General features: G+C 43.0%; 1 protein-coding gene across 5 annotated transcripts; it reads left to right on the forward strand.

Annotated features, from left to right (window-relative positions):
* The first annotated feature begins 1118 nt into the window (after positions 1–1118).
* On the forward strand, positions 1119–26303 carry LOC111557128 (ATPase PAAT-like). Of its 5 annotated transcripts, XM_045040782.1 has the most exons (10): positions 1119–1424; positions 2016–2222; positions 3245–3317; positions 5867–6073; positions 10338–10792; positions 16224–18395; positions 19923–20290; positions 24113–24147; positions 24869–24989; positions 25974–26303. In XM_045040782.1, exons 1-6 carry the CDS (start codon positions 1261–1263, stop codon positions 16456–16458), a joined length of 1341 nt encoding a protein of 446 aa, XP_044896717.1. In that variant the 5' UTR covers positions 1119–1260; the 3' UTR covers positions 16459–18395; positions 19923–20290; positions 24113–24147; positions 24869–24989; positions 25974–26303. The 5 variants fall into 5 exon arrangements, with proteins under 5 accessions (XP_044896717.1, XP_044896718.1, XP_044896716.1 ...); XM_045040783.1 differs by lacking the exon at positions 24869–24989; XM_045040781.1 differs by lacking the exon at positions 19923–20290.
* Positions 26304–27331: the final 1028 nt, after the last annotated feature.

Below are 27331 nucleotides of genomic sequence, written 5' to 3' on the forward strand. Positions count from 1 at the left end.
TTGTTTTTACAAGAACACTCCACTTGCGCGCATGAGGGAAACCCGTATTCTCACTGGGCACATATTCTAACATAACTCAAGAACTCAAGAAAAACAAAAAATTATTTTGCACTGAAACAAAAAACTCAGAACATGGAGTCCTAAAACAAAATTAATATGGCGCAGAGTAAGATTTCTACTTTCCGGACTGAATGCTACCATAAATAACATGGCTGACAGCCCAACTACGAAGAATGCTGACATTCCAATTTTATTTGAATCTAATTCTCCAGTTCTTTTACAAGGTAAGGTTGACAGGACGGAGCAGAGAGGCCCCAGTTACGTTCCTATCCCATGGGGCAACTAGAAAGTTCCATCAGCCCCTTTTTCAAGGAATCAAAGCTTAAAGGTCCTTCAAGTCCCAGCTCAGATGTCACTCCACCAGCACTGGGGTCCCACTTCTGCTCGGGACAGGTTTCTGCTCACAGCCACCGCCGCCCCTCTGGCCGCTTTCCACGCCTCCCCTCCAGCGCCGAGGCTGGAGGGCGCCAGGTCACCCCGCCGCCGTCCCGCCCTGGCGCCAGCGGCTCACCGACAGGGCGACGTCCCGCAGGCGCCCCGGCTGCACTGCAGCCCGGTGACACCGTGCAAACCTCCGCCTGCTAAAGCCAAGCTGCCGGCATCCACGCACCCGCCGCCCAAGGGGACGACGTGCTGGGAGACCGCGTGGGGGTCAAAGAAACCCCAACTGCACGGCCCGACCCACCGCCCAGGGTCTGCGGTCGGCGGGAAGGCCAAGGCGTCCCCGCAGGCACAGCGAGGCTCGGCAGCAGGGCCTCCAGGTCGCCTGCAGCGACGGCACCACTCCTACCTGACGATGGACTCTCCTAAAAGGACCAACCCTCCCGGGCGGCCAGACAACCGTCGTCCACACCACCTGCTACTTCCTCGGACCAACGTCGAAAGATCCGCCTGCGTTCCCGCCAGTCTCGCCCCGCGCCTGCGCACAGCTCCTTTCGTAGGCCGAGGGGCCGTCGGAGCGCATGCTCTGTCCTTGAGCTCTTCCCGGGCAGGTTTGGAACCACGTTGCTGAGGCTGGCTGGCGCGCGCATGCGCGTCTCCGGTACCTAGTTCTTTCCCCACTGGACAAGGAGCGGCTGGTCTTGGAATTGAAGCCTGCCGAGCCGGAAGGCGCTGTGCTTTTTCACCTCCGTCTACTCTGGCGGAAACGCAAGCGGTGGAAGAGAGGTTCCGGCGTTGGCCTCGGCTGGCGGCTGCAGCATGGACACCCGGGCCGAGGAGGCGGGAGTGACTCGCCGCCCGATGCTGGCCTCTTCCTGGGATGCTGCCTGCGGAGCCCTGGCCCGGAGTCTCCATCTCACCCGGGCTGGTGTCGGCGCCCCGGACTTGGACTGGGAGCAGCTGCTGGCGCCGCCTGAGCCGGGGTGAGCAGGGCCGGCGGGGACCGGGGCCGCGGCGCCGGGATGGCCGCGCTCCTGGGGGAGCCGGGAGGGGAGGCGGGGCCGAGCGGAGAGAGGGTGGGGGGCCCGGGGTGCGGGAAGGACCTGACTGCGGGGGCCCCGCATCTCCGCCGGGTCGCCCCCGGGGTCCGCCTCCCTCCCCCAGGCGACCCGACGGAGGCCTCTCTGTTGTCGACCCGAGGGGGCGTTAGAAAAACGAACTGTCGAGAATCCCCATCCCTTAATTATGAGAAAGAGCCGCGTTTGCCTTTTGTTGCATTCTGCTTCCCACTCTTGTGCGCACAGTAGGTGCCCAGGGAACTTTTTATGTTGAAGGAGAAGGACTGCAGAGGCTTGAATCCACAGCCGAGGAGAAAGTAGAGGGGAAAACCCCGGTGGGTGGCGTGCCCATCTCCTTGTGAATCTGTCTTGAGCGTCTGTTGGGTGCTTGGGAGGGTGCGGGGACCACCGTGGTAAATGGGAGGGAGTTAGAAGAAGTCCTGGTGGCCCAATAGGATGGTCGTGAGCAGCGTTCAGACAGGTGCACTGTGTGACAGTTTGAACAATTCTTTTCAGCCAAGATCTGGTGATTTTGAAAAGAAGCCTCAACAGTGACCAAGATGAAAACCCCTGCTTCCTTTACCTGAGATGCGACCCTAACGGAGGTGAAGAGATCGTTTCTATTGGCATTTTAAGTTCCGCAAGAAATATGGAAGTATACTTAGGAGAGGAGTACTGTGGAACCAGTAGGGGCAAGAATGTTTGTAGTGATCTGGATAACAGGTTTGTAACTTGTTCATGCAGAAGTGTTCCCTCCAAGCAGTGTTGTTTTTCCCCAGCGTTTGTGGTATTTACTGATTCCCTGACATTGAGGCCAGACACTAAGGGAGAGAAGAGAAAAACATACCAGCAGGAATAGAAGTTTAGGCGCTAGGAATCTTGGCGTGTACATGAGCCCAGTTTTTTGTTTTGTTTTTTTTAATTTTGGAGAGAGCGAATGAGTGTGAGTGGGGGAGAGGGGCAGAAGAGGAGAAAGAGTCAGAATCTTAAGCAGACTCCACACTCAGGGTAGAGCCCCATTCGGGGCTCAATCCCATGACCCTGGGGTCATGACCTGAGACAGAACCAAGAGTCTGGTGCTCAACCAAGTGAGCCACCCAGGGGCCCCTCAGGAGTTTTTATAAATGTGGAAATTGGGAGCTAACAGAAGGCAGATAAGTTGGTAGAACATCATAGCTAGTTAGTGGAGGACTTTGATTAGATTTGAAGTTGTGATAAATGTTTCTTGTCTCTCTTCTTAACTCAGAATGGTCTGTTTTCCAAAAATTAATTAGGCTGGAACTTTGAACACATTTTCTTGTAGGAAGCCCATTACAAATAGTGCACAAACCCCAGACTGTGCCATACAAGTATATTGAATGTGTTATTATACTTGTGATTTTTTTTTCTGAATTCTTAAAAAGATTCTATCCTAATCTTTCTTTAATAAAATTCAAGCTATGAACGGTTTTATTATACCACATATGTTGGAAATAATGGATATGTTTATTGAGCTTTAAAATATGCTCTGTGCTACATGATTATACATTTGTTATCTTTTTAAATTATCTTATATAGGTAGTAAGTGACAGATGTAGTCTTTTTATCCAGTGCAACTCAGTATGAACCTACAGTTCTTCATGTCTTACCAGGAAAACTGAATCTCAGGATTTATGTATTGTCCTGGAAACCTTCATTTTTAAACGTAACTGTTAAAAGTGATAATGAGTGAAAATTTTTAAAATTCATTTCTTTTTTATTTGTAGTGAAGGTGAAAAGATTATTTTGTACAAAAAATATCTAAAATTGGAGTTCTCCACACATGCTTGTAAAATAAAGGTAAGTAATCACTAAATTATAACCAATTTGAAAACTACAGTTGTTTTTGTACTACAGAAACTTATTTTCTGATAGCTCACTAATGTGGTAAGTCCAGTGTGGTCCCTGGTTTTAGTTGAGAAATACTAAAGATGGAAGAAGAAATTCTTCTCTAAGAAATTACCAAAATTCAGGGCACCTGAGTGGCTCAGTTGGTTAAGCTTCTGACTTCGGCTTAGGTCGTGATCTCACGGGTCATGAGTTGAACTCCACATCGGGCTCTGCACTGAACAATACAGAGCTTGCTTGGAACTCTCTCTGCCCCACCCCCGCCCTGCCCTTCCCCTGCTTGCACTCTCTTTCTCTCAAAATAAATAAATGAACTTTAAAATTATCAACATTCTTCTTTTAAAATAAATCAACATTTACTAGCTGTGGCAATGCTATGTTATATGCTATTATTAATATAATGGTATCGTACTTTTAGCTTTAAGCCTTGGAAAACTGAGTTTAAATACATTTTTTATTTTTATGTAGAACTTAGGTGCAAAGAAAGTGACAGTTTTTGTCCCAAAACATCCAAAGAGAACACAGAGAAGTTCCAGACAAAGGCAGTACAGAGTTCAAGAAATTTGGACTGGTGTCTTCAGCAGGAAAAATATTGTTACAGTGAACTTTAATGAGGTCATTAGAGTCTAGGGAAAGAGTACTTAGCTGGAAATCAGAAGCCCTGACTATTAAATGAGCTTTGTTGCTAACAAAACAGCCTTGGTCAAGTTTCCTCACCTGTTTGGACCTACTTTGTGGGTTATACAAGGAGACTAAAGACAGTAAATCGTTGAGTTATTTTTATCTTTAAAATATTTTATCTTGGGGTGTGTGGGTGGCTCAGTGAGTTAAGCATTCGATTTCCACTCAGGTCATGATCTCTCAGTGAGTTCGAGCCCTGTGTCGGGCTCTGTGCTGGCAGCTCAGAGCCTGGAGCCTGCTTCCGATAATGTGTCTCCCTCTCTCTGTCCCTCCCCTGCTTGCTCTCTGTCTCTGTCTCTCTCTCAAAAATAATAAACATTAAAAAAAAAAACCTTTAAATATTTTATCTCTGTGCTTATTATTACTTAGAGAAGGTCACAGAACTGACCTTCCAAGTTGTTAATATTCCAAGATGTTGTTTTAGGAGTAAACGCTAGTAACTTCTAAAGTCTTTTAAATAAAGCGATTCTTTCATTCAACAATTAGAGTGCCATTTGATCCCAGATTCTATACTAAGCATTTAGGAATTAACGGAAATAAAATAAATTGGAGCAAAACCCTCATATTGCTAATAGTATAGTGGCCAAGACATGTCCAAAAGTGTGCAAAATATGTCCTACATTCAATAGTGAGGAAGACTTGGGAATCAAAAAGCATGAAAGAGATCACGTGGAGGTTGGAATGTAGATGTATAAATTTGATGAGATGTTTATTTAGTTGTTGATGACAGTCCGATCTTTCGTGTCGCACTGAGTTTTTTGATTGTGGATTTGTGTTCACCTGTGTCTTTGTGTGATACATGGGCTTGTGTGTCTCTGAAGGAGAATGTTTTGTGACTGTTCTGTGAAAGTAGAAGGGAGTGCAAGGACCTGTTTCATTTAGGGGGATCTTATGGGGACTTCTTCCAGGGCAATAACATATGAAAATTAAAATAAAAATAATAGCTACTGGTGCACAGTTTTGAGCCCTTAATCAGTGTGGTCAGTACTGGAAATTTTAACACGTACTTCTCAGAACAACTATGTGAAATCGTTATTACCCTCCCTCATTTTACTCCTGATTTCAGGTTTTTGCCTTTTCCCAGGATCACACAGGCTCTAAGTAGAGTCGTCATTGAACCCAGTTCTGTCTGATTCTAAATCCTAGTCCCTTTCCACTTTGCTACTTTGTTGTGCATATCACACATAAAATGTCTTTTGGTTCAGAAACATGGACAAAATGAGGCAGCATGAAGCATTGGGAAAACTACTGGGGTAAAAGCTGGCAGAGCTACGTCCCAAGTTCTGACCTTTACTACCTGGGTGTCCTTTGACAAGTTAGAAAATCACTCTGCACTCATTTTTTAAATATGTAAGGTATCAAGCTATATATTAGATCATCTTGACATTCCCTTACAGTTCTAACTTCTAAAGTACTGACTTACATTTAGTATTTCAGAAGCAACGTAGCATGGGCTCTAGACAGCCTTATTTTGCTTTAAATATTTATATTTACATTGCAAGTTGCAGTATGTTAAGTTCTCAGGTTGGTACAGTTTATTTTTAATCCCTTAAAAAAACTGAGTAAATGTTATTTTATGTTTCCCATCCCCATTTGCTATTTTATGTGTAGTCTGTTACTTTGAAAGGGCTTTTTTATTTAAATACTTCTGAGCCTCATGATAAATTTTAATTTTTTTCAATGACTATGCTAGGGAAAATGTAAAAATGAAAATGTATTTAATTTTTTGATTCTTGAATGCTTCACTCTTAAGTAACGAGTAACTTTAAATGATGATTGTTTTTAATATTATTTTCTGAAACTTCTTTGTTTTATAACAGTTGCTCTCCTTTGGTGAAAAGCATTGTGTGTTCATCAGTAAAGTTGTGGTACACATGAGGCGGGTTTCAGCCAGTTCTTCAACAAGCTCTCCTGCTCTAGGATCAAGGATAGACCTCCGGAGGGTCCAGACTATCATGGAGTCCATGGGGTCAAAGTTGTCACCTGGAGCTCAGCAACTGATGGATATGGTTAGATTTCAGCAGCAGGTAGGTAGAAATGGATTCTGTCCAGGGACTCTTAAAAATTTGAGTGATCCGGGCGCCCGGGTGGTTCAAGTCGGTTGAGCATCTGACTTTAGCTCAAGTCATGATCTCACGGTTCATGGGTTCGAGCCCCGCTTCGGGCTCTGTGCTGACAGCTTGCTCAGAGCCTGGAGCCTACTTCAGAATCTATGTTTCCTTTTCTCTCTGCCCCTCCTCTGCTCACGTTCTGTCTCTGCTCTCAAAAATAAATAAATGTTAAAAGAAATTTTTTTGTTTAACTTCAGAGTGACGGCTTTTTATAAGGACATGTATTGACTTAAATCTTTTCTTTGCTTTTGTAAAATAGCATTTTTGTACACTTTCCCTCCTACAAAATACCTTACTACAGACCCTCACAGTTTTTCATGAATTTATTCATTCAGCACCTTGTTGGTAGATAAGGCACTATTTTGAGCAATTTAGAAAGTTTTTCTCAAGTATAGAGATAAAGAGGAAATTGGAGGAGAGTTGTGTAAAGAATATTGAGAATAATGGAAGAACTTGTCAAGCTCCTGAGACTACTATTTGAAAGGGTTTAGGAATAGTGTGTCTTTTAAGTATGATCCACAGAACGCCTATATCATAATCCTTTCCAGTGTTTACAAAATGCATATCCTGGCCACACTTTTCCACCTACTAAGTCTCCCAGAGTGGGAGCCAGGAATCAGTGTTTTAAACAAGTATGCTATGTTAATTTTATGCACACTGTGGTTGGAGAATAACTCTTTCAGTGCAAAGATTCTGTGGAGAAACACTGAAGATTTTAAAAAAGTTTTCAAAAGCAAAAGATTTTGTAAATAGAAGAGATGAATGATTAAATATGACTAGTTCACTGACCGATTTCTATCTTTTAAAAACTTGACTTGGGGAAAAAAAAAAGATGGTAGATTTATTTTGGAGAGAGGTACATGTCTTTAAATCTTAAGGTCTTATTCCTTAAGTTGTACTCGTTTTCTTTGCCATGAATTTGAATCCGTGCAGAAGGTTATTGAGTAAAACGTCAAAGTGTTTTCCTAGCTATCATCCCGTTCCCCAGAGGTAACTGCTGATAACAGTTTGGTGTGTATCCTTCTAGAGTGTTCTGTGCATGTAGAAACTCTACATAAACTGTCCCAGTCACCGCTCACGGGTTAGTACTATAGACACTGCGTGGTAACTAGCTTTCCTCCCACCGCTTCATGCGTGGAAGTTTGGGGGGACACCCTGGGGAAGGAAGATGGTCCCGTTCAATCGCCTTTTCAACATCCTAATGTGGGAGAATCCGTATTTGTGGAGTGGATCCTGATTGTCTAGGACTGATTATTGTTAACAAACCAGAAATCTCTGGAATCTAAGGCATGGCTTCTTGGGAAATGCCACATGAACCATGTGATTATCCGAGCATAAAATGGGGATGTTTTATGCCTGCTACGAAAGTGGTCAGCCACACACTGTTTACAGCCTTCATATGTCAGTTTGGACTGGGCCTGGGCCTGGGCCTGTCCTGAAGGGGAAAGAAAGGACATGGGGTGCTGTGTCAGAATCCTAGACCTCCCCCTGCTTCACCCGTGCCTTGGGGATTGCTTGTTTCCTTGAAAGCTTTATTAAAGGGTAACACTCATGAGTCATGCAGGTCTGATGTGACAATACAGACTTTTGTTTTATCACAGTAAATGTTAAAGTTATTCCTTATTTTCTTGTATTTGAAGTTCAGATATACTAGCTTTGATTTATTTTTTGCTCTAGTAATTTAGAGTAACCAAGTAGGAATTCTATATCAAAGTACCTAACATACAGCAGTTGTTTAAAGTTACCTGAATGAAAGGCTATGCCCCATTTTCTTAGAGAAAACATTAAATTGTTCAGGATTTATATTATGGGACTTTTTCCCCTTTAAAATAAAAATGACTTTATAATTTTATTTTTTTCTGAGTATGAAAAGTGATACATCTTGGAGGTTTTTATAATATAAAAGTTATAGAAAATTCATACTTTTATAAGTCCTACAACATAGAGAGAAAACTATTTTTCAAAAATCTGTGTGTGTGTATACACACACATGTGGATGAAATTACATATACCCGCACATATACATAGCTCTTTATATATTCATGTGTAAGTATACGGGCACAATTTTATGTAAATGCTTTTATACTGTACATGTTGCTCAGTAAAATTTTCCATTCAACAGGATATCATGGGCCTTTTATTAAGCAATAAAGCAATATCTCTGTGATTTTATGGATATTCTGTGGTATGTAACCAATGTAACCAGTAGTTGATTCATGAATATTTTAAGCTTTTTAGTTTTTTGTTTTTTGTGTTGGCAGAGTGAGTTCTTTAGATTATTTAATATGTATTTAGCTGTTCACTTTCAAAAGGACTTAATGTGACTTCAAAATAATATATGATAGGACAAGTAAAAATAAGAATTGAACAAACTGACATAAAAAGAAGTAGAAGAAGGGGTGCTTGGGTGGCTCAGTCAGTTAAGCACCTGGCTCTTGGATTTTGGCTCAGGTCATGATCTCACAGTTAGTGAGTTTGAGCCCCAAGTAGGGCTCTGCGCTGAGAGTGTGGAGCCTGCTTGGGATTCTCTCTCCTTCTCTTACCCTCTCTCTCCTTCTCTCTCTCTGCCCCCCTCCCCTGCTCACACGAGCCCTCTCTCTCTCTCTCTCTCTCTCTCTCTCTCTCTCTCTCTCTCTCAATAAATAAATAAACATTAAAAAAAAAAAAAGTAGAACAGCCACCAGGCACCTGAGGTTTGTTCATTTACTCTAGTGACATGTAGACTGACCTGTGAATATCTTGATACTTCATACAGAGAAAAAAAATCACCCAAAGAGCCCTGATCTGAGGGAAAAAAATGACTAAAAAGCAATGATTTTCTTATGATCCGAATATTAAGAAATAACAGAAAATGAAAATTTGCGTAGCGAATACATTTACATTGGACTTTTTAAAAAAATTTTTTTAACGGTTATTTTTGAGAGACAGAAACAGAGCACAAGCCGGGGGGGGCAGAGAGAGAGGGAGACACAGAATCAAAGCAGCCTCCAGGCTCCATCTGAGCTGTTGGCACAGAACCCGATGCAGGGCTCGAACCCATGAACTGTGAGATCATGACCTGAGCCAAAGTCGGACTCAACCGACTGAGCCAGTCAGGTGCCCCTCCTTCTTTTTTTTTTTTTTTTTAATGTTTATTTGTTTATTTTTGAGAGAGACAAGGGGAGCGAGGGGCAGAGAGAGAGGAGAGAGAAAATCCCAAGCAGGCTCTGCACTGTCAGCACTCAGTGTAGAGCCTGATACAGGGCTTGAACCCACAAAATGTGAGATCATGACCTTAGCCAAAATCAGGGATCAGACACTTAATCAGGAGTCAGACTCACCCAGATGTCCTTCTCTCACAAACTCTTAAACAGCAGGAACTATGGGGTGATATATCCTGATAAGAACCCATCATACAGTTCTATTGTTTTGATTTTAGGATAGAGCCTTATGTCTTAACACTTACTTATGTTTTCCTCCTGTGGAAAAATTGAAGAGCATAGAGATATGACAGCCTTCCCTTCAAAGTAAGCCAGAATCTTGTCAGGAAATAATACTGCATGAGCCGTTGGTTGAGGCCACAAAACAGAACTCTTACTCTCCTGGAAATTCTGAAAAGAAACACAGCCAAAGGTAGCTCATTTTATTCATTGAAAAGGTCACAAAAGTATGTAGTACATTTAATTTTAAGTGACTGTGTGGCCTCCATGAAAAACTCATTGCAAAAGACATGGCTAAGTAAAAATGAGTAGTTTACCATATGTGGAAAGTAGGGGAATATTTAACCCTAAGAAAATTACCAATTATTGTGACTCAGTTGAGTAGTATATTTTATCGCCATAAATTAAGGAGGCCTTTGTAGCGGAGACGTGAATGTTAATGCAGTTTTACCAAGCATGCTAATATTTAATATTTCCTTTAGGGAAAAACTACAGAAAAATCATTAAAAGCCTGGACTGTGGAGTTAGGTGGCCCAGGTTCATGCCCCGGTTCTGCCACTTAACTAGTTGTGTTACCGTAGACAAGTGACCTTTAGCCTGGGTCTCCCCCACTCAATATGGGGGTAGTAATCGTAGCCTGCTTCATGTGGACGTTTTGAGGGTCAAATGAAAGAATGCACGTTGCCTGCCTCACAGTCATTACCCCCAAAGTTAGCTGTCATGACTGTTAACAGAGACGTGTATTTCTTTACCTTGCTCAGAATCGTATTCCCATTGGCGAGCAGCTTCAGTCGGTTTTGGGAAATCCTGGCTACAGACGTGGGATTGACCTGCAGTCATCATCTACTTCGGGGGCCTTAGACAAGTCCCCGTCCACGCCTTTTCCTTTCAGAACCGGCTTGACCTCTGGAAACGTGACTGAAGACTTGAAAGCTTGCACCGATCAAAGTCTGCAGCCACCCGGTGGCGGAAAGGTTACGAGCCTCCAAGAGTATAAAACTGTGTCACCAAGCCATGTTCTTCTTGAGAATGACCTCAAAAATGCGGTTTCTTCTCTCCTACCAAAGAAAGCAAGTGACAACTTGAATATACCTAACTCTGACTTGCTGCCTTTTCTCCAGAGTTTATGTAGTCAAGTTAGCCATCTCCGCGTGGGACGTAACACCAAGTGGCAGGAAACCGTCCCTAAGGCTGGTGAAGACATTGCTGGTGTTGCGTAAGTATTTATTTTGAGACAAATGTGGTTTAGATTAGGTAGGTGTGTGAATGGCCTGAAGGGAAACAGACTTTTTCCGTGCACACTGCCTAAAAATGTGTTTCCAAAGATAATTTTAGGAGCTTCCACATTTTACCATTAACACACTTACAAGGAATAACTATTATACAAAGTAGAATTGGTTGCTTTGAAAGAAGTGCCTGAAAGTAGAGGTTTTGAGCACTTCTCAGGGATTTTGTGGAAGGATTATAACCTCAGAGAGGTTGGAGTAGAAAGTTGTTTGAATGAGTACCAAGGAGTTGTAGACTCATAAGCTTTACATTGTGTTTTTATTTATTTATGCTTTTTCTGTTCTTGACCTCGGTATGTTAAGCATGTCATTATAATAGATTTTCTTTGTAGATCATGTTTGACCTGGACTAATTTTGGAATAATCAAAACTATATATATTTGGATAATAATTATTTGTAGTATACCAGCTCTTATCCCCTGATCTTATAATCTCATATTTTAGCAGCACAGGTTTGATTAAGCAATGGTTAAGGATTTAGTATGTTCCTGGGGCACATGGGTGGCTCAGTTGGTTAATAAGCATCTGACTTTGGCTCAGGTCATGATCTCACAGTCTGTGAGTTGAAGCCCTACATTGGGCTCTGTGCTGATAGCTCAGAGCCCAGCCTGCTTCAGATTCTGTCTCCCTCTCTCTCTGTCCCTTCCCCCACCCCTCCCCAACGCTCTGTCTCTCTCTCTCTCTCAAAAATAAAATAAACATTAAAAAAAATAAAAAAAGAAAAGAATTTAGTATGTTCCCTATCCTTTACCTAAGTGTAGTTTGTCATTCAGGAATTCAGGACTCAGGTCATAGTTTTGGCTTACCCACTTTGCCACAGTTTTATCTCCCTTAATTTAGAGTTTTCATCTGATGGTGAGGCAGTTGGAATAGTTTGGAACTAAAGAATTACATACCAGCCAACAAGATCTAATTGACATACAGAAGGCTCCACCAACAGTATCAGAAGACACATTTTTTTCAAGTACCAATGGAAGAATCACAAAGATTATTTCTTGAGTTATAAAGTAAGCCTAACCAATTTTAAAACCATTGAAATCACACAAAGTATATTCTCTGACCATAAATGAAACCAACTAGAAATCAATAACAAAGACAACAACAGCACCAAAATGGCCCAAACACTTAGAAATTCAACAACACATTTCTAAATATTCTACAGCTCAAAAAGGAAATCCCATTAGAAATTTTAAAAATACTTGGAGATGAATGAAAATACAGTAGATCAAACCGTGGAATGCAGCTACTAAAGAATTGTTGAGTAGAATATTGATAGTACTAATGCTTACATTAGAAGAGAGGAGAGGTCTCAATAACACAAAAGTACAACTCAACAAACATGAAATAATCAGAATTGTCCTACGTAACCATTCAAGAAGTTGAATTTGTAATTTAGAAGCCTAGCAACATAAACCTAAAGCAAATAGAAAGAAGATGAACGACAAGGAGTGGAAATCAATGAGATTGAAAACAGGGAAACAGTAAAGAAAATCCATGAAGAAATTCAATGAAATTGACAAAAGTTTAGTAAGACTGGCTAGCAATACAGGCAAAGATAGAAGATATAAATCACCCATAGAAAGAATGTAACTGGAGATGTCACTACACATTCTAAGTCCATTTTAAAAAGGGAATGGGGCACCCGGGTGACTCAGTTGAGCATCCGACTCTTGATCTTGGCTCAGGTTGTAATCTCGCAGTTCATGAGGTCGAGCACCACAATGGGATTCTCGCTCTCCCCTCTGCCCCTCACACGTGCGTGTGCACGCTCTTTCTCTCAAAATAAATAAACTTTTTAAAGAAAGGAATATTGCAAGTAACTTAATGCTCATAACTTTAACAGTTTGGAAGAAATGGATTAATTCCTCAAAAAAACACACACTACCAAACTCAACTAAGATGAAATAAACAGAATAGTCCTATAACCACTGAAAGTTCTGAATTCACAATTTGAAAACTAACATAAAAGAAATATTTAGGCCCAAGTGGTTCCACTGGAGAATTCTACCAAACCTTTACAGAACCCAATTTAAACACTTCCCAAAAAAAGAGAAGGGAAGACCTCTCAACTCATTTTATGAAGCCAGTGTGCTCTGAGAGAAAATTAGATGCTCCAGAGAAAATGAGATACATAAAAATACATGTAAATACATGTAAAATGTATAAATCTATGAAAAATAATTGCAAAAACAAAAATGTAGCAAAACGTGTAGGATCTATAGACTGAAAATTGTAAGATAGATGATGAAAGAGAGAAGACCAGAATAAATGGAGAGACATACATGTTCATGAATTTGAAGACTCAAAATAGTAACAATGTCCGTTTTCCCCAAATTGATCTGTAAGTTTAATGGCATTCCTTCCAAAATTCAAAAACATTCTTTATAAATGTAGACAAGATTATTCTAAAATGTGAAAATACAGGGCACCTGGGTGGCTCATTTGGTTAAATGCCTGTCCAACTCTTAATATTGGCTCAGGTCATGAATTCACCATTCGAGGGATTGAGCCCTGTGTCAGACCCTGCACTGAGCATGGAGCCTGCTTGGGATTCATTCTCATTCATTCTCTCTCTCTCTCTCTCTCTCTCTCTCTCTCTCTCTCCCCCCCCCGTCTCTCTCCCTCTCCCTCTCCCTCTCTCCCCCTCCCCTCCCCCTCTCCGTCCTCCCTCCCCCCTCCCTCCCTCTCCCCCAACCCCCTATCTCCTCTCTCTCCCTCTCCCTCATTCCTTCTGCCCCTCTCTCCCTCTCCCTTGCTCTCTCTCTTACTTTCAAATAAAAAAATGAATAGAGCACACAGAAGTGCCCCTAAACAATTACGGCTGACTGATTTTTGACAAAGGTGCAACAGCCATTCAGTGGAAAAAGCATAGTTTTTGTTTTTTTTTTTTTAACGTGGTGCGAGAGCAATGGGATATCCAAAGGGCAGAAAGTGAACCATGACCTAAATGCCTTATACGAAAATTACCGTGGACATAAAAGCAAAACATAAAGGTATAAAATTTTCTTAATATATAAGAGAAAAGCTTGGGGACCTAAGACCAGGGAAAGACTCCTTAGATGACACCAAGATCACAGTCATGGAAACTTTGATCTCTTGAATCCCATCAAAATTTTAAAATTCTGCCCATAAAAGATCCAGATAAGTGGATAAAATACAAATTACAGACTGGGAGAAAATGTTTGCAAATTACAAGTTTAACAAATGACTTATATTTAATAAATAGCTGTCAAAACTCACATTAGAAAAACTTCAATCAGAAGGTGGGCAACAGACAAAGAGCCATTTTCCTAGAAAGGATACACATGTCAAATAGCAGGTGATAAGATGATCATCATTGACTTTGTGGCTACTAGGAAAATGAATATTAGAACCACAGCAAGATGCCGCTACACGGTTACTCCAAAGCTAAAATAAACACAGTAAATGGTAACAATACCAAATGCAGATGAGGATGTGGAGAAACTGGATCTTCTACATTGCCAGTGGGGGTAAAAATGCTGCAGCCACTATAAAAAATACTGTAGCAGTTTCTTGAAAAGGAAACAACAGTTACTACATGACCCAGCAATCCTACTCCTGAGCATTATTCCTAGAGAAATGGAAACTTACGTCCACACAAAAACCTATGCACGGTTCATGGAAGCTTTATTTCTAGGTAATAGCCAAAAACTGGAAACAAGCAAAATGTCTTAAAATAGATGAACAGTTAAACTGTGACATATCCATATCACAGGCTGCTAGTCAATAAAAAGGAACAAACCACTGACACACGTAACAGCTTAGGTGGCTCCTGGGGACATGATGCTGAGTGACAAGAGAATCTCAAGAGGCCACGCGCTGTATGATTACATCTGTACGGCATTTCCGAAATAAGATGTTAGACGTGGAGACCACATTGGTGGTTGTCAGGTGTTGGCGATGGAGGGGCTGAGGGGAGTGGAGGTGACAATAGGGAGCAGCGTGATGGTCGGTGATCGTTAGTTAAGGAATAGTTGTGCATCTTGACTGTGCTGGTGGCGTTCACGAGAATGTGTGCACACGTGATAGAACGGCATTCACGTGCACTGTGCCAGCATGAGTTTTCTGGTTTTGTATTCTGCCATTGTTAGGGGAGATGTAACCATTGGGACCAGTGGGTGAAGGGCAGTGTCTTTACAACTTCCTGTGAAATCTATAGTTATTTGGAAAAAAACAAAACAAAACAAAACACAGTTTAAAAAACCCCCTCCTATATTCTAGAGTGGTGTTCTCAAACTTTTTGGTCTTTACGCTTTGAAATATTGAGGACTCTACAGAACCTTTATTTATGTAGAATATATTAAAAAATCATTTGTTTAAAAATAATAAGCCCATTCTATAGTAATATGACAATTTTTGTGAAAAATATATTTTCTAAAAAGGTTTCATAACGATGGTACTATTTTAAATTTATAAAATCATTGTTAGTTTTTTTGGTCGCATTCTCCTGTATGTTGCATTATAGTATAATATCATCAATAGCTAGTAAGACCATAGAGGTACCAAGAGCAAACGGAGTTAATCTCTGAAAAAAATATTTATACCCTAAGCTTACTACCTTAGGAAAGTCTAAGAAACAGAAGAATACACAACCACAACTTGTGTTGATTATCAGAGCAGTGACATTATACCTTATGTGGCCTCTGGAAAATGTCACTGTACCTTCATGAGAATCTGAGGATGAAAAGTTCAGATGACATCTTAGTAGTAGGATAAAAATACTTGCGACTTCATGGAAGCTGAAAAAGTCATGGCGACCCCAGGGTTTTGTGGACCACACTCTGAAGTGTTTGTTGGTTGGTTGTGAACTTGAGGAACTGGAGTGCTTTTTACTATTTTTATTTCTGTTTGCCCGGTCCAGTACATTTCATTTCTACATGTTTTCGCATTAGGTTAGAAAAGAACTTTCTGGTACTTAGATGGTGACAAAAGGCAAAACTTTAAATTGTAGGGTTGTTTAGGGAAGTTCTTAGAAGACATGTGAAGAGCTTAAATCGGACAGTATCTGTTCTGATTTGGAGCTTAAAATCAGAGCCTTTGTAAAGACTTGTTCTTTGAGGGTAGAAATTCTCTTCATTTCTATATTCTCATTTCAGTTGTATGCTTAGATGGTTAAAGAATTAAAGATTCAGAATACTTTGGGCACTCAGGGTCGTGGTTGCCTGTTCCATGTGTATTTTTGGATCCTGGAAACATGTTGTACGAAGAGAGCACAGCTATGGAGGCAGATTTCGGCAATGTGTGTTGGCTGCTTGTTTTAGTAGAGTTTGGTTGCTTTTGTGATGACATCAGGAATCATTGTTATATTGTGTGTGTGTGTGTGTTTTAATTTATTTGTAGCACGGAAGAGCAGCCTGTGTGCTCCTACTTGGAAAAGGTCCTTACTAAAAATATGGAACTGATGGAAAAGAAGCTTGTGGACTACATTGATCAGCGGATACATAAACTGCAGAAGCACATAGATACAAAGATGGCTTTGTTGATGGACGTGCTGCAGAGTCCCTGCCCCCCACCCGCCGGGATGGCCCTCCGACAGTGGGACTCTGGGGAAAGACTTTCAAACGGAGAAAGATAAGTGCTCGACACGGACCGTGCGCTACAGATATTTATTACGTATTTATTAGAAAGCCAAAACCCCACAAGTTCAAGGCAAGTATTTACTGGCATTTGAGGATCACCATCTTACGTACGGTGACCTCAGTGTTCGTTTTAGCTCTGCTTGTTACTGTGAATCCGGTACTGTGCGCTAAGATTTAACAACACGATAGGGTTATAAATTATTTGCAGTATTTTTATTGTTTACTTTTATTTACTTTTTTAAGTGTTTAAACTTTTCAAGGATTTCTATTGCAATTCATGAGTCTGTATTGTATATGTGTTTGATTTAAGTGCTGTTTTAATTTATACAAAAACCTTATGTTTTAAGGGTGTGAAAAAAATACAGTATTTGATATATTTTTCTTTTTCTAAAACTGAGTACTTAAGAATCACAACCTTTAGTTTCAATCACATAATTACATTTTATATTGTTTATTTCAGATAAAAAATTAGATGTGATGTTTCTGCAACATTAGTTTACATGGGGCCATTAATTTTGCATTCTGTCATGTTGGAGCTCTATGTGGATAGGAGAGAAAAATCAGAACTGGCCTTTGTTAAGATTATTACTTCAGGTTAGCGTTTGGTGGAAAACGAGTTGGATCTCACTAAACCCAGAGAGCATAAGGAACTCTTGTTTTCTGAGCTGATAGTGGTTCTTCTTTCCAGAGCCCTTCTCTGATATGTTTCCAGCGTGAAGCACTGAGGCTCTCACAGAAGGATTAAGGCCTGTGAATCAAGGAGCTCGCGGTTCTCTCTGGCAGACGTAATTTTCAGAAATGACAATGATTTCATATGTCTTGAGGGGTGGTATATTTGCATCTAAAAAATAAATGCATCTACTCTGGAAACTGTCTTGAGTAAATAGAAATAGTTTCATTTCATCTAATATTTGTTCTACGTGAAAAAGATGTTTTATACTCGTTTAACGTTTTGGTGAATTTAGTTGTTTAAATAGTGAGAACCAATACAGTGTTCATGTACAACTCACTCTGACCTCAGTGACAGGAGGTCTCTGTACCACTTTTATCAAGCTTTTCCTAATTTAATCACCACATATGTAGCCATTAAACAGCATTTCTTGAAGAAAAATTTCTTTTAATGTTTATTAATTTTTGAGACACAGAGAGAGCAGAGGAGGAGCAGAGACAGAGGGAGACACAGAATCTGAAGCAGGCTCCAGGCTCTGAGCTGTCAGCAGAGCCCGATGCGGGGCTCGAACTCATGAACCGCGAGATCATGACCTGAGCTGAAGTCAGAGGCTTAACCAACTAAGCCACTCAGGCGCCCCAAACAGCATTTCTTCCTGCTCTCAGGAGAAGGGTGTGTCACTTAAAGCCAAAGCCTTACGTTAACAATTAGGCAGCTTCTGATAGTTGCGGTCTGTTCTTTGGCTGGGAAATCTCAATAGAGTTACAACTAGAACACACAAAGCATGTCTTATAAAATGATTCCAATAATACAATATTCATGATTATGGTACTAGAAGTAATTTGGAAGAGCTTTAATTCCTGATTTTCCATTTCTCAGTTTTTCCATGTTAATGAAGGCCTAAGCTACACTATATATATATATATATATATATATATATATATATATATATATATATATATATTAGATATTCACAGATACTGATTTTCTTATATTTGTAAATTGCTGTACATGAGTATGTTTTTCTGTAATAATTGCTTTATTGTTATTTCCTAAGAAACTGCTGCCAGAATTTGCTCAACAGAAGCAGGAGACCATACATAGTATTTACAAAGTCTCTGTGAAGTCTTTTTCTCCTTGTAACTTTTCTCCACCTGTAAAAGCCAAATGTGCGAAGTCAGAACGAGCAAACGCACCTTCACAGGCCTGCTGCGGTTTAAAGTAGCTGCAGGGGATGTGTGGTGATCAAGAAATTAAATCAAGGTGAGGGTTATGTCTTTTCATTTGCACATTTTTACCACTTGGAGTGTTTTTCTATCTCCCTCCTCCCCATGGGGGTGCGTTGAGGTCTCCATCCCATATCACTGGATTGTCAGTCTTTTCGGTGCAGGGCTGCGGCCCTGTCACTCATCTTCAGGTGTGGCCGCAGAGTCAAGTGTTTGAGGCTCCTCCTCATTTGGCCCCAGCCTAGCTTTCCAGCCTCATCAGCCACCTCCGCCTGACCTACTGTTCCCCACTGTCCTTCCCTCCCGTGGCTCCTCAGACTGTTGGTGCCAGCAGACGGGAGCCCTCCTCCCCTGCTACCCGCCTCTCCCTACCCTACACTGTGGTTCACAGCTCAGCTCGGATGCAGCCTTCGTGAAGACACCCTCGGTCCCTCCCCTCCCCTCCCCAGTAAGTAAGCAAGCAGCCAGACAAGTGAAACGCAGACAGCCAACACCGAAGGCTCCTTCTAGGGGGGTATAAAATGGTGTAGGCCGGCTGAAGCCTAGGATGCAGGTCAGGTAGTGGCTAGAGGTAAGGCCCGAAAAGGTGGCCCGGGTCTGGCTTCGGAGAGCCCTAACTGCTCCACTCTGGAGATCCGCCCACACCAAGGATTCAGCAGTTTAAGAGGAGGGTGACATACTCAACTCTGGGCCTCGGAAAGCAAACCAGAGTGGAGCTTTGCTCCTGAACCCACTTGCAGAGTTTCTTGGCATTCTGCTTTGGGTTGCAGTGGAATCTGGGTACTGTGAATGCAGAACCACGTAACATCTGACTGCCTAAGAAATTAGGTCCGTATTTCTCATCATTTGCTCTCCAGTCTTCGTTAGAATCGCTTGGGGAAGCTGTCAAACTTGAAGTTTCTCCAGTCCCAACGCAGATCTTATGAATGAGACTGGAGGGAGGAGCAGACATTTCAGGGACTGAGATGGCATTGCAGGGAGGAGTAGGCATTTCAAAGGATCTCAGGGTTATTATGAAACAGGCTGAACCTGGAGAGTCTGCTTCAGTCTGTCACACGATACACCTCAACACGTAGCCGTCCGATCAGCCCCGTCCATCTGCCTCGTGTGGGAGCTGGTTAGAAAGGCAAAGTCATGGGCTCCATGCCAGAACCAGTGAATCAGAATCTGTGGTGGGGCCCAGGAATTAGATTTCACAAGCTCTCCGGGTGATTTTTATGCACACGAGTCAGAGAACCCCTGCTTTAATGAATGGCTGTCTCTGAAGAAACAGACTCACGATTTCAAACACCCAGGGCAGGTGTCTGTGTTAGCCTTGTGTATCTAGGAGATGCTCCTGAAAGTTTAGGTTTAAATGAGAACCAGGGGTTCCAGAAGAGAAGGAGGGCAAGATTCAGGCAACTTTGACTTCTTGAGAGTCAGAATTTCTGAACCATGAAATGACTCAAATGGAGCGTAGTTATTTTTCCTGCAGACTTTCCCTAGCAGAGACCTGTTGGTAGAGTTTCCATCAAAAATGTTAATGTTTGCACTTTCACACTTTCCATGGGGATGAAAACTGAAGAGAGTACACGTGTAGCTGGAGATGAGCCACCAGCAGAGGGACCGACTGCTTACGTTATCACAGTTTACAACGCGTGATGTGTCTGTTTACGTTGAAACGTCTCAAAGACTAGCAGCTGCCGCCACCGCCACCATTGTCAAACCACACAGCACCCACTGTCTTGAAATTGGTCCAGGGAGCTGAATGGCTTTGCCAACAATTTTGACAAGTCACGGGAGGAAGGTGGGCCTGGAATCCACCTCTCCTGTTCCCCAGGCCCGTGTGGATTGTGGGGTGGGATCTTCCCACTTCGAGTTGATTCCCTTTGACATTTGAAATCCAAGGCTGTGAAAAGGAACAGCTCTTCTTTAATGGCCACCTCTGTCAAGGTAAAGCAAACGTAGCATCTTTTACATGGTTTTCTACCATTTTGACAGTGTTTCTCCAAATGCCCTTGGAAGACATATTTTCAAGATGGCTTAGAGGAAAATACACCAGGGTGAGCAGATCTGAAATCTCCTTCCACCTTAGTCCCTCACCTGCTGTGTAACATTGGATGAGTGATTCTGCCTTTTTCTTGACCTGTTTTCTCTTCCGTAAAAGGGGAGATCTCACAGCCTCCTTCATGCTATGGGATAAGGTTTATAATATTCTGAACATGACGCCCTTGGTATATAGAAGATGTTATATGGCAAATGTTAAATTCTTCTTTCCCTTTCTCTACCGTGTTCTCTTTTTGTCTTCTTAAACAGTAAGAATGACACGTGTTTGTGCGTGTGTGTGTGTTAATGTTTATTTATTTTGAGAGAGAGTGCAAGCAGGGGAGGGGCAGAGAGAGAGGGAGACACAGAATCTGAAGCAGGCGCCAGGCTCCGAGCTGTCAGCACAGAGCCCAGCGCGGGGCTCGAACCCATGAACTGTGAGATCTTGACTTAAGCCAAAGTTGGACGCTTAACCCACTGAGCCACCCAGGTGCCCCGACACACATGGTTCTTAATATCATTACTATTCGGGCAATTTTGAAGTCCCTCTTCTATATCATGTCTTAAGTGCAGAAGGGAAGTCACAATCATGTTGAGCAGTGGTTCTCAAGTCTAGTTCAGCTAACCACAGCATCAAGCATTACCTTGGAACTTACTAAAATGCAGATTCTTGGACCCCACTTCATACTGAATCAGAAACTCTGAGGGTGGGGCTACCCATTGCATTTCCTGAAGCCCTCCAGCTGGCGTGGAAGCCCGCTCGTTTTGAGAACCATTGGTCTATGTCTAAAAGCACAGGCTCTATAGCCAGCTTACGTGGGTTCTTTCCTAAAACCCCGACACACTGCAAAAATGTTCTGTAACTAGCAAAAGAAAAAGTCTAGGCTTTTCCCTAGGGCTTTAAACCCCCACCAAATTGTATCCTTGGCTAATCTTTCTGACTGGTCTCCTCCTGCCACTCCCCTGCACGCATCCCACTCTACCCCAACAGCCTTTGTCTTGTTCCTTGAGCACACCAAACCCATTACAGTCTCAGGAGTCTGTCCTCAGTATTTTCTTTGCCTGGAATGCACTTCCTCAGCTTGCCCTCTCCCTTTTTCCAGGACTCTCCTGAAATACCGCCTCCTCAGAAAGGCCTTTCTTGATGATCCTCCCTAAATTACTCCTCTCCATCCCCATCACTTGCTCAGTGATTTTCACTTTATTTTTCTCTTAAGCATTCTTTCAGGGGTAGATCTGTTTGGAACAAATTCTTTTTCTTCATCTGAGAACATCTCTCCTACCCCCTGTCCATTCCTTAAGGGTAGTTTTGCTGGGTATAGAATTTGAAGTTCTTCTCATAAAGTGCTTGAGAAATGTCATGTGCTACATCTGTCTGGCTTCTGAGGTTACAGATGAGAAGTCCATCGTTTGAATTGGTGTGTTCCCCTGTAGGCAGTGTGTTGTTTCTCTCTCGCTGCTTTCAAGTTTGTTTCTCTGTCTTTAGTTTTTGTAAGTTTAATTCCAATGTGTCTTGCCATGGATTTTCTTGACTTTATCCTGTTTGGACTTTTCTCAGCTTCTTGAATCTGTGTCTTTTGCCAGATTTGACAAGTGTTTAGCTATTATTTCTTCGGAAACCCAACCCCATCCTTTCTCCTCTCCTTCTGAGACCCTGATGACATAAATTTTGGATCTTTTGTCATGGCCCCACAGGTCCCTGAGGTTTTGTCAAATTTTTGTTCAGACCGAGTACATTTCTTGCTGTGTCCTAAGTTCACTGATTTGGTCCTGGCATCTCCATCTGCTAGTGAGTCGATCCAGTGAGGCTTTTTGCTTTTTTTTTTTTTTTTTTGAATTTCTGTTAATGTACATTTCAGTTCTGTAATTTCCACCTAGTTCTTTTGTTATAACTTCCATTTCTTTGCTGAGATTTCTATATTTTGATTGTTTCAAGAAGACTTGTTACTGATCGCTGAAGCTTTTTTATGATGTCTGCTTTAAATCCTTTTTGGATAACTCCAACACGTGATTCATCTTGCTGATAGCATCAGTTTACGGTCCTCTCTCATTCAGGTGTTACTTCTCTGTCTCTTGGTCCTACGGGTGATTTTCCACTGATCCTGGCTGTTTTGGCTAAGTACTACTTAGATCTTTAATTTTATCAGGCAGTCACCCTGCTTAGATTTAGCATGCAGGTCCTGGTCTACTTTTGTGGGGCGACATTCCAATGACAATTTAATGTCCAGAGGCTTTGCAGTGCTGTTTTGATCTGTTCAGTTTCTGTAGTGTCACTGGGGCCCCCAGGTCCCTGACAGTGCTGCCAGAAGGGGTAGAAGACTCCCCAGGCTAGCGCCATCTGGTAGATCTAAGTGGGAGAAGGGAATCTGGCCCACAGGGACAAAGATGCTTCTTATGGTGGATCCCCTTTGGGCTGTCAACTGGCCATCCCAGTGTCCCCCAGAAGAGCGGAGCCTTGGGACCAGTGAGGAAGCAGGTCACTTCCCCTGACCTTTTACTGTCAGTTGGGGCTGCCACACCATGCACCTTACCACTGTGGCGGCACTAGCTTGAGGATGTTCGCTTGTCTTGCATTAAATCCCACAGCAGCACACCCACTGGCGCCACTTTCTGTCGCCAGATTCAGAGTTGGAAGACACCGGCCTGGATCACCTGTTTCTGTTCCGCTGTTGTGTTGCTCTTCCAGGCCCGGGGTCCCTACCCCGTTGGCCTTCTTCTTTCCAACTTGCAGAGTTCTTCTTTGACTCTTGGTTTTTTTCCAGGGGTTACAGTTATACTTCAGATAGAGAGGCAGGGAGAAACAAGTCCAAGCCGTCTCGTCTGCACCCAGAGTCTCCTCTTAATGTTACTAGATTGGCTGGCTGTGGGCCTCTGTCATACACAGCTGACTAAAACAGGTGTCCTATTCAACTTTTCATTTTTGTGACCCTTGTGTCTCACCAATCAAGTGTGAACATCTTCCAATGTCAATGAGCATATACTTGAATCCTAGTAAATGGCATTATGTTATTTCATTATGTAGCTATAGCATAAAGTCAACCAGTCTTCTATAACTGAACTTTGAAGTGTAAAAAGATTTGTAGCCTCCCCATATCTTTTTAAAAAAATGTTTATTTGTTTATTTTGAGAGAGATTGTGTGTACGTGCACTTGTGTGCGAGCAGGGGAGGGGCAGAAAGAGGGGGAGAGAATCCTAAGCAGGCTCCGCACTGTCAGCACAGAGCCTGACTCGGGGCTCAATCCCATGAACCGTGAGATCATGACCTGACCCAAGATCAAGAGTGAGACATCTAACCGACTGAACCACCCAGGTGCCCCAAGCCTCTCTGTATTTCTATCTTTTTATTTTTTTTTAATTGAAATCTTAAACCTGCTTTTGAGGAGCAGTCAAATCCTGAAAATCAGTGTGAGGGAAGTAAGACCTGAAAAGGGAAAGACTTAGAATTAAATGGCTCAAAATGGTGTTTCTATTTCCTGGGTGCTAACATGTACCCACACATGGAACAGAATTCAGAACTCCGTGAAGAGCTGGTATCCCGAGAGTCGATGTCACATGCCTGTGGCATAGGACATGGGGCTGGATGGTGGCTGCGCTTCTAAAGTGGGTTCTTCAACCTTGGATTTTAATTCCTCCTAGGAAGGATGATTCGATCCTTCTTTCTCAAATTACAGGTTTCATAAAATATCGTCTTCCCTAAATTAAAAAAAATTTTTTTTTTTTTTTTACTAGTTGGCCTTCATCCAGATCTGGACAGGTTAATTGTCGTAAGTATGCTCAGCACTTAAAATTATTTAGGCTTCTTTCTTGCCTCCCTGTTCCCCAATTTCAGAGTGTTAAGCAACTTGCTGATCCCAGACACCTCTCCCTGGCAGTATTTAGCAGAAAAAATGGCCAAAGGGCCTGTGGTGTCCTCAAGAGACAGAATGAGGGACAAGGGCTCCTAGAATCTCCTTAAACCGTAAGATGACCATCGGAATGGGAGAATTAAGACCTTTTCCTCCTTAAAACATATTATTTACAGTGTGGGTTTGCGTATTCTCAGCATTGCACAGCATGATATTTGGGGAAGAAAGAAAACAGACATCTCCCTAGTCATTCTCAGAAATGGCAAGTTTTAAACTTGACGAACAGCACGGGGTCACTCCTGACTCTATCAGGGAATATAGTTCACGAGACCCAGGTGTTTGGGAGTAAACCTACCTGCTCAAGAGAGGGCCTGTGAAAGGGAGAGATTCTTCCCATTTTCTCGCCTGATTTCCTTCTCTCTGGACTTTGCATTTCAGTTGCGTTTCATCCACAAATAAACCCTTTCCCCTCTCGGTCAGCCTGTGCTCTTAGGCCTCCCCGGGAAGATTCCTGCATGTTTTACACATGTAAGGCTTTGTGGTTTGGGGCTCATGATTCCCCCGCCGAAGGAAGTGTGTGCTAGGTGGGTGTGTGGGGAGGGAAGCCACGTTCACTGCTCACCCGCACTTCTCTGCCCAGGTGTGTGTGAGATGCTTGACCTCAAGATTATCATCGCCCTTGGTGGCGGCTTACTGATTGTCACATTTGTGCTGATGGCTGTTGTCATCTGTCTTTACTACAAAGTAGCCAACGCATTGAAGTGAGTGATGTGGGTAAGAGTGAAAAATACCCCCTCAAATAGGATACCTGGGGCTCTCTGCTTGAGCAAGGTCATTCCTTGCCCTGTGGCCCCACCCTGGGTGAGGCCAGAAAGGGCAAGTGGGTTGGAAAAGGCAAAGGCAGGTGAGTGTAGAACCTTGGTTTTTTTCCCCTTCTGGCTTAGGGCTGTGAGCTCATAAGTAGAATGTTCTCGGCTGGGTGGCTGGGTGCTGCTTTGCTTCACCTACCCTCTCAGTGTGACCCTCAGCCAGTTTATTCAGCACGTTGGCCGGGCCCTCCCTCTGTCCCAGATACTGCAGACTGTGGGGGAGGCTCTGACAAGTCTGGGTCTTAGACTCACTCAGAGGATAGGCTGAACCTCTCACAGTGTTCTCTCACTCTCTTACCTGCGTTGGGGGAGCTCTCACTGTGTTGTCTCCTTCGCTGTGCTTGGCCTAGGGGACAAGGAGGTGGGCCTGTAGGATTGTGGGGGAGCTGAGCTGTATGAAGATTCTGGGGCACACCCACTCAAGGGAGTGTAGATCAGACTAAAGATAACTAACTTTGGGAGAGAGGAATCTTCCAATGGGGGAGAGATGGGTCCTCAGAAGCAGTGCTGTTCCCATCCTAGGGAAGTTAAGCCTGTGAGCTAGAAGCTAAATTCCAGAACCTGGGGGGTGGCCCTCTGTGGCACCTTCCCGATCACGGTCTGCACTTGATGGGCCTGCAGCGGTCCGCTGGGTGACCCACGCTTGTAGTTCACTCTCCCTTATTTGCTGCAACCTGATTTTACATTTCTAACAATCCTAAGAGAGGAGGGGGTTAGACAGGAACTTGGGACAGGGCCAGAGAACTCTAGTTTGGGGCTGGTGGCATGCATTTGATTGGCTCCAGCCCTAAACTTCCCAGGTACCCCCGACAATTGTGACAAATGGATGGAGAAGAAAAATTCTAATCTCATGCTCTGTGTATGTCTTTTCTTAAGATGTTCAAAGGCATATTTGGCTCTGACCATCAATAATAATGAGGCCACAGTCACGATGACCACAGACTCCACCAATGGGTCCTATCCCAGCCTCCGGTGTTGTGAAGAATGTAACTTGAATGCCAACTCGAACCCCCTGCCACCGTGATTCTGTGACGTAACCAAAAGACCTTGACTTGGCACAAAAATCTTCATTCGCGGTATTTCTTTCTTGGTAGAATTCATTATTCAAGTCAGGTTCAAATCATGTTTACATCATGTTAGGTACCACATATTTATGTACTTTTGAATAAGTATGCAAGAGAAAAATAATCCTCTCTGCCTCTGGCATTTTTGTTGTTGGTCATGTACTTAAATTACTTAAATTTGTGTAGTAGTCACTTGGGGACTTGGGGCGAGTAAACTTGTAATATTCTATTGCAGTGTAAGAAGGAGAGTTAAGAGTAATAGAGAAAAAGGCATGCTGCCAGTTGAACAAGAAGGGATGTTGTGCCAGATGCTTGGGGCGGAAAAATAAAAGCATCTGGAAACTTAGGTTTAGACTAAGCTTCCCAGCACCCTAGGCTCAAAGGGAAACACGGCATCTCTGAATGAGAGAAACTTTTTCCTGGTGCTTAATTCTGCTTGGATCGTATTACACGGAGCCCTCTCCTTGAGACTCTGAAAAAAATGGACATCCTCCTTTGGGTTTAACCAAGTCTCAGAACCAGTTTTCAAACCCTGGCAGGTGCTAACATCTGAGGGCACGCCGTCAGTCCAGACGCTGATTTCTTCCAGACCCCTGGGCACTATGTTGGCTCCGAGGACGTAGGGTTTCTGCAGGGCGATTCTCTCCCACAGGCGACAGCAGACGCTTCTCATGGAGGGTACCAGGGCCACAGCAAGGTCCTCGGCAATGCAGGACCCTGAAGGTAAAGATGGGTGAGACGCCTGGGGGCAGAGCAGGAGCCACGGATGAGGCACAGGGATAGAACCTGGGCTAAGGCGGGCTCACAGGCTTACTCCCGGTAGTCTGGGCTCCAGGCCGCTTTCTGCCACCTTGCAGGCATCAGGGGTTAGTCACAGGATGGGCACACTCGGCAAAAGAAGTGATGTGGGTGAAAGTCCTTGTGGGTATGACTTACAAAGAATTTGCTACAGAGAAAACAAGCCCTTGTAGCCTGCACAAAAGTTCAACTCGCTAATTCTGAACCCAAGCCGCCCCCCGTTCCTGTTACATCTCCAAACTTCATCACTGCCAACACTCCCAGGTATCATTAAACGTGGATTGCCGGGAAGGTACTTTTAGGACATAAAATGCAAAACAAAAAAACCCAGCCTCTCCCTAAACTGCCTGCAACTGAATTTCTTTGCAGGCT

Source organism: Felis catus, chromosome D2 (assembly GCF_018350175.1).
Source record: "Felis catus isolate Fca126 chromosome D2, F.catus_Fca126_mat1.0, whole genome shotgun sequence".
NCBI lineage: Eukaryota > Metazoa > Chordata > Mammalia > Carnivora > Felidae > Felis > Felis catus.